The sequence below is a fragment of the Erythrolamprus reginae genome, chromosome 1 (genome assembly GCF_031021105.1).
Source record: "Erythrolamprus reginae isolate rEryReg1 chromosome 1, rEryReg1.hap1, whole genome shotgun sequence".
Lineage (NCBI taxonomy): Eukaryota > Metazoa > Chordata > Lepidosauria > Squamata > Dipsadidae > Erythrolamprus > Erythrolamprus reginae.
In genome coordinates this window covers 372,063,762-372,076,616 of record NC_091950.1, presented here as the reverse complement: position 1 = coordinate 372,076,616, position 12,855 = coordinate 372,063,762, and the positions used below count along the sequence as shown (strand labels likewise).

Genomic DNA, 12,855 nt, shown 5'->3' with positions numbered 1-12,855 from the left:
TTAATTTCTATCTCATCTTCATAATGTTTTATTAATAACACCAGTGAACATATCTAATACTATCTTAGACTTAAACATTATTCTTGGTCATTCAAACAGTTGTATCTCTTTTTAAAAATAACGAATAAAATGTGTCTTATTAAAAATAGCAATGCCAGGACATTGAACATGCACTTTTGAAATTAGAATTGGCACTTAATTGTTCATAGAGGAGCTATATTTAAAATTTATGAGATATTATTCCCCTAAAAAGCCTGCTATGATGTTTGTGACCAGTCACAAAACACCCATTTAAGCAAATCAGTAAGACCACAACCTCCCCATGAATGTATGTTAATACCCCGTTTTCAGTACATAATCTTTTCCTCTACTTAACTTAATGCTTGTTCTTAGAGGGGGGGAGCCAATAGGGCACCATTCTGCAATGACAATATATAGGCAACTATCATTAGCATCTATTTTTAGATATTATGTAACAAGCTACGGGGAGAAACAATATGAAAGGAATTAAGATACAAGAGGACAGAGAGCAATAAAAATAGAACAAGCTGCCATCCTGCTTTCATTTATCAGAGGGTTAATAAATCTTGAGTCACACTGACTTCAGAGACATACGTAGGATTGTGCAGTGAATGTTTTGTTGTTCAGAATAGAATAGAATAGAATAGAATTCTTTACTGGCCAAGTGTGATTGAACACACAAGGAATTTGTCTTTGGTGCATATGCTCTCAGTGTATATAAAAGAAAATATACATTTATCAAGAATCATGAGATACAACAATGATTATCATAGGGATCAACTAAGCAATGAAGAAACAATCAATATTAATAAAAATCTTAAAGATGCAAGTAACAAGTTACAGTCATACAGTCATAAGTGGGAGGAAATGGATGATAGGAATGATGAGAAAAAACTAGTAGTACAATAGTAGTAAATAGTTAATAGTTGGACAGTGTTGAGGAAATTATTTGTTTAGCAAAGTGAGGGCGTTTGGGGAAAAACTATTCTTGTGACTAGTTGTCTTGGTGTGCAGTGTCTGTAGCGACGTTTTGAGGGTAGGAATTGAAAAAGTTTATGTCCAGGATGTGACGGGTCAGCAAATATTTTGACTCGTGCAGTATACAGGTCCTCAATGGAGGATACAAGCATTCAGAAAGGAAAACAGTTTATACAGTGTGGTTGCATGAGTCACTATAGACTTCTAAAACATGGTCATCTATAGCAGTGTTTCCCAACCTTGGCAACTAGAAGATATCTGGACTTCAACTCCCAGAAGTCCCCAGCCAGCATTCGATGGCTGAGGACTTCTGGGAGTTGAAGTCCAGATATCTTCAAGTTGCCAAGGTTGGGAAACACTGATCTATAGGTTGGCCTTCTGGTGCCTTGTGCAGCTATCTGAATCTTGGCAAATAGACATCTTTTAAAGGGTCTCTAATATTTCCCACCAAAGCACTATTTTTATTATTATTAGTAGCATATGATGTTATTGCACTAGCAAGTAAACCACAATGCTATTAAAGCATAGTAGTTTGGCTGACCATTTACCAGATCCATTGTAAGACATGCTCATGCGTTTCCCAAGGTGTGCCACAGGAAGACAAGCTGGCTTTGCATCAAACTTAAAGATGAGCAGCTTCCCTGCAGCGTTATTGAAGGTCCCCTCCCTTCTTTGGACCTGTCTTGCAAGCGGAAAGGTTCAGAGCCGGCAGGAATCTGCTTGCCTGCATAGAACACCAACTCATCTCCCCACTGAAGTATCTATGCACCTATTTGCACAGAACGTGCTTTTGAACTGTTAGGTGGCTAGAAACTGAGCTCACCCTGCCACACAGTGCTAGCACTCAAACTTCTGGAGCAGACACCATCTCCACCTTCATTAAACCATTGAGCTGCCATGCCTCTATTAAAACATTGAGCAAGGGATTGGATTCAGTGACCTAAACAGCCCCTTCATTTCTGTTTCTAACAACTGTATTACGCAGCAGATTGGTACCTATAGATCAATCATTTTCAATCTTTTTTGAGCCGCGGCACATTTTTGACATTTACAAAACCATGGGGCACATTGAGTGTGGGGGGGGGGGGGGGAAAGTTTGGACAAAAAAATTATCTCTCTCTTCCTCCCTTTCGCTCTATTTCTCTCCCTCTTTCTCTCCCTTTCTTTTTTCTCTCTCTCCATCCCTTTCTCTCTCTCTTCCTTCCTTCCTCTTTTTTGCTCTTTCTCTCTCCCTTCCTACCTCCCTCTGTCTTTCTCTCTCCCACTTTCCCTCCCTCTTTCTCTCTTTCTTTCTCTCTCTTTCTTTCTCTCTCTTTCGCTCTTTCTCTCTTTTTCTCTTTCTTGCTTTCTTTCTCTCTTTCTCTTTCTTTTTCTCTCTCTCTTGTTTTCTTTCTCTCTCTCTTGTTTTCTTTCTCTCTCTCTTGTTTTCTTTCTCTCTCTGAGCTTTGTGGCACACTTGACCATGTCTCACGGCACACTAGTGTAACAGGTTTCACACAGCTATTTGCTTATTTATAGTTTCATAAAAGCCTCCATTTTTTCCTTTGTCCTTCAGTGTGAATTCTCCCCTCCTCAAAAAACCCACTGCCAAATCCCTAACATGGGTAAAAATGAGCCGGGGTAGCGCAGTGGTTAGAGTGCAGGACTGCACGCTACTTCAGTTAACTGCTAGTTGTAGTTCAGCAGTTCAAATCTCACCACCGGCTCAAGGTTGACTTAGCCTTCCATCCTTCTGAGGTGGGTAAAATGAGGACCCAGATTGTTGGGGGCAATATGCTGATTCTGTAAACTGCTTAGAGAGGGCTATAAAAGCACTATGAGGTGGTATATAAGCCTAAATGCCTTTACCCATTTCCTGTTAGCATTTATAACATTTATAGAATACCATTCTTACTTTAATCACATCAAGGTAGATTTTTGTTTATTTTCTGCTTGAGAAAAACTTTCCAATTACAATAAAAAGCAACCTTTATGGTGTGCTAAGCATTCACAGATATATTACAGTGTTAGCCTAAGTTAGCAAGAGCATTTATTTATTTATCTATTTATTTATGATATTTGAAGGAAACCAGAGTACAGAATGACCCTTAGGGGCTTAAAGTAGAAAATCCTTATTTATATAACCAGACAAACATATTCCCTTTAACTTAAAACATAACCAGCAGGGTCTCCACCAGCATTCTACTGGATGGCCTAGAACAGCTGTCAAATTTTGAAAGACCCCCCTGAAGATTATCAGGATGATAGCCAATGGATATCTGGGGATACAGTATTTCATTCCAAAGGGCAGCACAATTACTGAGAAGGAATGATTTTGGCCTTGATAGATGATATTGTATGATCCAAGAGACCTGAAATGCATCACTGCCCAGTTTAATTGGGTGGACAGAAATAACCTGGCCCTATGCCATGAATGGTGGCATTTGTATAGGTAAATCTGTCTGTGATGAATGATGAAACAGGATCCAGTCTAGGTCAGTCACTAGGATTATAGATTTAGTCTTCCAAGCTTTTAATTTGTCATCAGGGAACTTCTTTCTTTCAGGAATATGTGCACTGAGCTGTTCTACATGTTATATTTATATGGTTCCTGTTGCAGGGACTGCCTTCTGCTGCACGAATCCCAGCGACCAGTTAGGTCCCACAGAGTGGGTCTTCTCTGGGTCCCGTCAACTAAACAATGCCACTTAGGGGGACCCAGGGGAAGAGCCTTTTATGTGGCGGCCCCGGCCCTCTGGAACCAACTCCCCCCAGAAATTAGAATTGCCCCCACCCTCCTTGCCTTTCGTAAGCTACTTAAAACCCACCTCTGCCGCCAGGCATGGGGGAATTGAGATACTCTTTCCCCCTAGGCCTTTACAATTTTATGCATGGTATGTCTGTATGTATTTTTGGTTTTTATATTAATGGGTTTTTAATCGTTTTTATTATTGGATTATTATTGTACGCTGTCTTATTATTGCTGTTAGCCGCCCCGAGTCTTCGGAGAGGGGTGGCATACAAATCCAATAAATAAATAAATAAAAATAAATAAATTGATGGCTGGCTATTAAGTTATTAATTGTTGTTGCCTTCTGCCACTGCATCCTCGACTCCTAAGTACTTGTTAGGCAGGAGGCAGTCCTACTGACTGACAAGGAGCCTGTTTCCCAGGCTTCAATCATTTTTCTGGCTGTTTTTGTCCCTGCTCAGCCAGCAATCACAGTAGCTGCAAAATTGAATGCAATGTCCTTGTTCATTGCAATGTGAAGCTATCACTGTATTTGAGTCATTGATAAGAAAGTTTGGAAGACCCGGTGACTGCTCAGATTGGATCTTGCACCATTATCCCAAGATGCATGCATTTATCTTTATTTGCAGTGAGGAAACAGTTGAATTTAGCAATGGATAATGTGGCCTCAGAATCACATGAAACTCCCTTATCAATTTAAGCATACCCCACACCAGAGGTTCCCTCTGATTGCACTGCCAATTTTTGCTTATAGATACAATAGGTGTTTAACATCTAAACTCCTCCCCTCATATAAGAAGGAGAGAGACATTTGTTTAATCCCTCCCATATGCAGGAAACCTATTTGCATTCTCTCCTGACCATAATGACAATGGTAATGCACAAGTTATGATATTAAAAAAAATGGTCCTTCCAGATTTTTGTTTTCTTAAATAAAATGGTCACTTTTTGGAAGGACTGGTTCTCAACATCAATTATTTTCCAAATCACACCATTTACAGAGAATTAGAGACATACATGTAGCCTTCTATACAGATGTCTGTAGAAATATACCTCCAACTGTGGCGTATGACATGTAGGTTTATATGAAAGAGACATAAGGCTCATAATCTAAGTAATGATGATGATGATGAATCTCTTTTATACATTAAGCATGAAACTCAGTCAACTGAACATTTTTAAAAAATGTCAATAATAATAATAATAATAATAATTATTATTATTATTATTATTATTATTTATTAGATTTGTATGCCGCCCCTCTCCGAAGACTCGGAGCGGCTCATAATACCACTGATTGGTGCTAATGGTTGATATGGGTTGCTGCCAGCATCCTAGGTATCAAGCAAGTATCTTCTTAAACTATATGATGTTCCGAGTAGTTTTTTGCAGCTCCGCTGGGATTATTGCAGGAAGTTGCAATTTGTTGATGTGTTTTGTGAAATTCTTGGACGTGGTACTAAATGACCTAATGAAAGTGGGTATCCCTGTTACATGTTTCATCCATGGCCATGTAGTTTCAATTGCCAAGTCACAATATTCCATAATTCTTTCCAGATCTTTTTCTTTGACTGTGGCATCTCCTGGCACAGCGATATCAATAAACTGTAATCTTTGGCCCTCGATAACCTGATATCTGGCGTGTTGTGTTCCAAATGATGATCTGTCTGTATTCAAACGTCCCACAAGATCTTCACCTTCTCATTTTCAGTAACTTTTTCCACTTTGTGCTCCCATGACTTTTCAGATACAGGTATTTGAAATTTTTTTTACATAATGACCAATGGATTACTTTAGCAACTCAATTATGTCTAACTTTGTAATCAGTTTGAGAGATTTTGCTACATTCACATATTAAGTGTGAAACAGTTTCAACTTTCTCGCTGTTGCTATTGTTGTTATTATTATAAAACAGTAATAGACAGCAAACAAGATTGATATGCTGGATTTTGTATCACAATATCACAAATCGAATACTTCCCAAGCATCTAGGACTGTGTGAAGTATTTTGGTACGATGTGTGCAGATCCAAGTACGGTGGCCTTTTGCAACTAACAGGTCGTGATTTTATCAATGTTTATTGTTTTCAAATGCTGGCTGGGGTCTTTTGGCACAGCACCCAATGTGCCGATTACTACTGGAACCACCTAGTAGTCATTGTAGTTTTATTATGATTATGATTATTGTTCATCAACATCATCCTGTCATGTTCAACTCATGTTTTATGTAATAATTATAGGTTTGAGGATGACTTACAGTTTTGATGACTTTTGGTCATACTCTCAGAATCCAGTGCATGATAGAATTCATATGCAGAACGGCCCAGCAGTTCCTCAGGATGATATCCAACCAATTCTGTTATCCTTTACAAAATATACATATATTAATTACATACTAAATTTAAAAGAAAAATCCTACAACAAGAAATGATTGAATACATTATACCCGTAATCTATTCTTGCCAAATCTACAGAACTGGTAATCAAGTGTTCAATAATCCAGGTAACTGCATATAACACAAATTTCATTTAAAACAAGAGCTGTTCAATCTTACATATCAGTCAGATCTGTAGTCTTAGCCTAGCATTTGGTTCCTGAATGAGCAGAATAATTCCTGTGACTGGGTTAGATAATGTTTTGTAGATTTGTACTGCATCTCCTATCTTCCATTCTAAGGACTTCTAGGTGACAAAAGGTGTAAGTCTCCAGACTATTTATGATTAGGAATTCCAATCCAGACTGCAAGCTATGATCAGATGCATTGTTCATGACTTTTGGCAATGGTTATACTTCTCTTTCCCTCTCACATGTCATTTTTTACAATTTTTATAAACATTGCAGCTACATTACAGTTACCTATGATAAGCTTTAACTAAAGTTTCCAAACTATTGCAAGTCAATTACATTACATTATCAATAAAACCTACATAATGGGACTCTATGGAGAACTTAAGAGAGATAGAGAATAGAGAAATGTGCAAACTAAGGAGGATCATGTTTGATTCATAGTTTGATTATCTCTTAGTCCTAGGTAAGAAATTCATGTCTGGGTATAACAACCACAGCTCTGATTACTCTTGAAACAATTGACTAGAAGAAACTCATGGGGTGAGGTGGAATTTAATAAAAGACTGAATTAAAAATTGAACTATTGACTTTTGTTCCTCTTTGAGGTTCCATAATTTACACAGTGTTGACTTTTTCAGTTGGAATTTATCACTAGGAATGAGGTCATTGTTTCTGGCATTTCTTTTAGTAAAGCAAAAATTAAACAAACAAATACCAGGCAAGCTACTAACACTGAAGTTGTCCCAGATCTCCATGAGAATCCTATGCTGTACTTTATGCAATAATACTTCCTAACATAAATTCCACAATGATTTTCACACAGTGACTCAGATCCTTGCGTCATCAATGTAGAAATCAGTACTAACCTACAAATCAGTGGTCCTGTGAAGATTGGTTCAAAAATCACATACATAGGATTATCTTTTATTAAATATAACATGTATTCTATATTAAAACAATTGCCATAATTAAAAACAAAGCCTTTCTCCTCCTCCTCCTCAACATATCAGTGTAACCTTGTTAACATTGTGTATAGTTTTGATCATATCTAAGCCAGCGCATGAATCCTATTATCTGTATAGTATAATTGGATAAACTCTTTTTAAAAAACTGTGAAATGAAAAGATTTCAATAAGGTTACTCCCTCCCCTTTGAACTGCATCACTCCTAGTTGACGTTAAACTTACAAAGCCAGGAAATAAAACCTTAGAACAAATACGTTGTCTCCTCTGCCTGTAAGCACGTAGTAGCCATTATCCCTAATGATGGTAACGCTGTCATTATTCTCATAAGGATTGTGACTTTTGTGCTGCCCTGAAGGGGTCTGGCTTTCCTCCCCCCCCACTCTTTTCCCTCTTTTCATGCAACTAAAGGGCTCTTTCGCTACTTTTGCCCTCCTATTCCCCACAACAGTTTTCAACCTGCAAGAGTGTTTTACTCTTGTGAATTGTGGTTGGTAACTGAGGAAGGAAGAAAAGTCCATCCAGCTGATCTACAGTAGAGTCATCATTTCACCCAAGTGTTTGATCACTACATTTGCTTTTCAGAACAAGAAAAATATGCCAAGGACTGTGCAAAGAAGACTTCCCTACTGTAGTTAAAGCATGGGGAATGGTGGCAAGTGTTATAATACTTGCTTCAAACAGATATCTGGAAAGCTTTCAGAGCTGGGGTTCAGAAGGAAGGATTCAATAAGCAACTATGAAGCATATCATTTAGTTTTCTTGCTTCCTAAGGTATAGATTGCTGGTTGCAATGAAATGCTCTCATGGCAATTATCTCCAACAAACAGTCAATGAAACAGAGAGATACTGGTTTTTGATCAATGAAAAAAAAGACAAAATTGCAAGGACATGTTAAAGAGACAAAGATGGGTTACAATTTACAATGTGTTCATTTGGTCGTTACAGTAGAGTAGCCTGATTTTGCCATGTAATGATGCATAAATTAGCATGGTATAATATGTGAAATGAGTTGAACTTCAACAACAATGACAACAACATTGTATGTATGTGTGTGTATAAGAGACAGCAGAATAGAATAGAAAGAACTGGGGATGATAGCAAAATACAAATCCTGCAAATAGATATAGAATGACTATATCTATTGGTATTACTGTTGCTTTCATTGACTGGCAGATAAAAGCAGAGGTAATGCCAATAGTAATAAGTGCCTTGGGTGCAATCCCAAAATAAATGGAGCACCATTTGAATACCATTGGCCTTGACAAAGTCACTATCAGGCAATTGCAAGACAACTTTATTCAAAACAGCTTACTTACACCCTGTGATGAGACCTTTAATATCATCAAACATCAACATCTCCCCATCCCAGGTCTTCAGGAAAGGACTCCATAGATCAGTGATGGCATAACTTTTTTTCTTCAGGTGCCGAATTCCATAATTCAATACCAGGGAGGGCAAAAACAGCTCCCCCCTGCCCTCCAGAGGCTCTCGGGAAGCTGGAAATGGCCTGTTTCCCAACTTCTGGTGGGCCTAGTAGGCTCATGTTTTGCCCTCTCCAAAGGCTTCCCTGGAACTGGGGTAGGGTAATAACACCCTCCCCCATCCCCCAGGTGCTCTCTGGAAGCCGAAAACGCCTTCCCAGGGCCTTTGTGTGAGTCAAAAATCAGCTGGCCAGCAGACACATGCACATTGGAGCTGAGCTAGGGAACAGCTCATGTGCCAGCAGATATGGCTCTGAATGCCACCTGTGGCACCTGTGCCATAGCTTCGCCATTACTGCCATAGATAGTTAAAAATGCCAAATCCAGTCTGAACATCTTGGTGACCAAGTAACATATTGATAACAATAGTTATGAAACATGTAAGTTTCTCCTTTCAATTAATACAGGAATAAGATCCAGTAATTAGAACTTCTAAGCAATATTGCTTAAGATTAAGGTTTACTGCTGTAAGCCAATTTCATTTTTATAGGGCACTATTGGTATTTTGTCACATCAATGCAGAATTTAAGGAAATTACTGATTTCCCAAACATGTGCATTTTTATATGAGCAACTCTCAGGGCTATGATATACATTCAACAGGGTGTGTATTTTCCAAATCAGTCTATTACAGAGTAGCTGGGATATTAGCATTTAATGTGACTGTCTTTTAAAATGTTTGAATTAGTACCATTCAGGAACTTTTGAACTTTTCTCTAGTGCTGAAAGACAACGTTATGCATTTTAGTCATTTCATATACTTTTTAAAAAATCTTATCTTTTCAGCCTGTATCAAACCTCCTTCATTTGGCATTAGCCTCTGAAATACATGCACCTTTAAAGCACTTCTTATAGTACATATATCCTGTGGAAATGTCATGTCAATGGGATCATATGTATTATTGGATTAGAAGATCTTTTGGACAAAGGAGGTGTTATTTCACTGCTTTTTCACCCATTCTCACTAATACCATGTCTGAAAGCTGTTTAGATCCTAAATGTCAGCGGACAATGGGTATCTTCTCAAAGAGCAGGTGAAGTGGAAAATGGGAAAATTCTACCCCTGACTTATACTGAAATATTATCCAAGGATTATGACTTCTGAATTGCATATACTATCCATATGGTCTTGTTAATATTCGGCCCATCTTTAAGCAGCATTAAACTTGGGGGCACTACTCCTTTAATTACAAACCTGGCCTTGGCTAATTTTTAGAACTAAATATTGTAATTGGTTAATTTTATTCTACTCCCCATAAAACATGATGTACTAAAAGTGTTTCTTCTTCAGCCCTCTTTGACCCACCTGGAACACTCTGCTGAAATAGCCTAACAAAGAGGTACTAGTAGAGCTTTGCCTATTTCTGAAACCTACAGAACATTCAGATTCAATGCTTTTTAAAGCCTTAATGCATACAGACTGCAGGCATGGAAATCACATTAGCTTGCTCCATGTGGCACAAAGCACCAGATGTGATGATAAATGGCCTGTCAATCTCATATCATTTACTTCATCCCTTTCAAGTGGCACATGGTCCATGAACAGATAAGAGAGGCAGCAACAAATCTGAAAGAAAGTATTCAGACTCCTATGCTACTGTGTATATGGCTCCGTTTCTAAGAGTCTCTATCTGTACTGCGCAAAATGACAGTTCTGCCTCAAATTTATCTCCTCTATCTCCAGAAAATATAGTCAAATTGACACGGACCTCTCATCTACATTTTGTATGTTTCTTTAAAACCCCCCTCCAACATCATTCATTGCCATTAAGAGTTTGGAGTTACAAACAGTGTGACGTCAGTAGAAACAGAAAGGAAAATATTGCAAAAAATTGTTGCTTTCTGCAACAGACCTGATTAATAAAAAGAAATGAAACCCTTACTTTTCATTTATTCTGGTTTTGGTTTATGTGGAAGTCTTTATCCTTGAATTGTTATGGTAATGGGTAAGACGTCAGAGTTTAACAGAAACTATAAAAAATGGCAAGGCATTAGGTAGTCCTCAACTTATGACTACTTATTCAATGACTGTTCAAAGTGATGATATTGCTGAATGAAAGGATTTAAAAACACTCCCCAAAAATAAAGTACAATTAGAATCAGAAAAATATATCTTTCAAAGATCCTGGAACACCAGGAAACTGCAAAACCAGAACCAGGAAACTACAGACATATCAGCCTGACCTCAATACCAGGAAAGAGTTTGGAAAAGATAATCAAGCGACAAATCAATGAACACTTAAAAACAAACAAAGTCATAATCAAAAGCCAACATGGGTTTGTCAAAAACAGATCATGCCAGACTAATCTTATTGCATTCTTTGACAAAGTGACAAAATTAGTGGACCAGAGGAATGCTGTCGATATGGTTTACTTGGACTTCAGTAAGGCATTTGACAAAATATACCATAACGTAAGGTAGATAAGGTAGAAAAATATGGGATGGACAGCAACACCACTAGATGGATTCAAAACTGGTTAACCAACCACACTCAATGTGTATTGATCAATGGAACTACATGTACATGGAGGGATGTATGCAGTGGAGTACCCCAAGACTCTATTTTAGGCCCAGTACTCTTCAACACCTTTCATCAATGACTTGGATAAGGGGATAGATGGGGAACTCATTAAATTTGCAGATGACACGAAACTGGCAGGAATAGCCAATACTCCAGAAAGTAAGCGCAAAATACAGAAGGATCTTGACACACTTGAACATTGGGCGCTATCTAACAAAATGAAATTCAATGGTGAAAAAAGTAAGATTCTACATTTAGGCAAGAAAAATAAAATGCACAGGTACAGTATATGTGGTACCTTGCTCAACAATAGTAACTGTGAGAAGGATCTTGGAGTCCTAGTGGACAGCCATTTAAATATGAGCCAAAAGAGTGCAGCAGCTGCTAAAAAAGCCAACACAACTCTAGGCTGCATAAACAGAGGGATAGATTCAAGATCACACAGAGTAAAAGTATGGCTTCTGGAAATCTAACCAATCTTTTTACCAACAGAAATTATAGTTACTTCTGTGTAAGAAAGAACAGTGTTGCTTTTGTGCATGCATGTAAACTTTGACCTCAGGGCTTAATTACAGCAGGTGCCTATGTGCTGCTTCCATGTGATAGTCTAATCAGGATGGGTGCATATTTAAAGGTTGCTTCTGGCATCCATCCATCCATCCATCCATTTATTTATTTGAAACATTTATTTAGCTACCCATGTTATATAGAAATTTGGGTGGCTCCCAATCAGCAATCTAAAACAATGTCAATAACAAAACAGCACAGTGCCACATTACATTTATTTAAACCAGAAACATTAAAAATCTGGCATCAAAGTTAAACTTCTGACACACAGCCTCTCATTAAATCCTCTTACCCAGTGCTTGCAAGGAAAGCCAGGTCTTCAGGGCTTTTCAGAAGGCTAAAAAGGGTAGAGGCTTGCTTAACCTCTATAGCAAGGGTCCCCAAAGCTGGCTGGAGAATTCTGGGAGTTGAAGTCCACAACTCTTAAAGTGGCCAAGTTTGGAGATCTCTGCTCTATAGGGTTGCCATGGAAAAGGCATGCTTCCTAGCTCCCATAAGGTGACAATGTTTAAAGGAAGGGACTAGGAGCATGCCCATTCTTATCCAATCTGGTAGATGTCCTTAGAGAAAAGCAATCTCATTTAGTAAGCCATTTATCAGAAATGATGTAGGGTCTCCTGCTTGGCCAGGGCGGAGGGAGGGGAGTTGGACTCGATGCCCTACAAGATCCCTCCCAACTCTGTTAATCTGTTACTAATAGATAATAACCAGCACCTTGTATTATACCTGGAAGGAAACTGAGACTTAGTGAAGCTCAGGCAACGTAGGTAAACTTAAGGGCTCCATCATTGCACATCCTGCTGCCATTTAGACCTGTTGTAGCTTCTGGATGTTCTTCATGGGCAGCCCCATTGCAGTGAACTGAATGAGAAGTGACCAAGGCATGAATGACCATGAGCTAAACTTCCTGGTCCAGTAAAGGGCACAATTGGCACACCAGAGGTATCTGGGCAAAGTCTTCCTCAACCACAGCTGCCATCCATTACTTAAGCAGCACTTGTGAGTCTAGAACAGGGGTGGGCA

At 38.5% G+C, this 12,855-nt stretch overlaps 1 protein-coding gene across 2 annotated transcripts in view; it reads right to left on the bottom strand.

Annotated features, from left to right (window-relative positions):
• Positions 1–12,855, bottom strand: part of EPAS1 (endothelial PAS domain protein 1) — a 133,039-nt gene that overhangs the window by 25,565 nt on the left and 94,619 nt on the right. For both annotated transcript variants that reach the window (XM_070734574.1, XM_070734573.1), the window contains exon 7: positions 5,987–6,093. In XM_070734574.1, the coding sequence (XP_070590675.1) occupies positions 5,987–6,093 (107 nt within the window). The remainder of the gene's footprint in view (positions 1–5,986; positions 6,094–12,855) is intronic.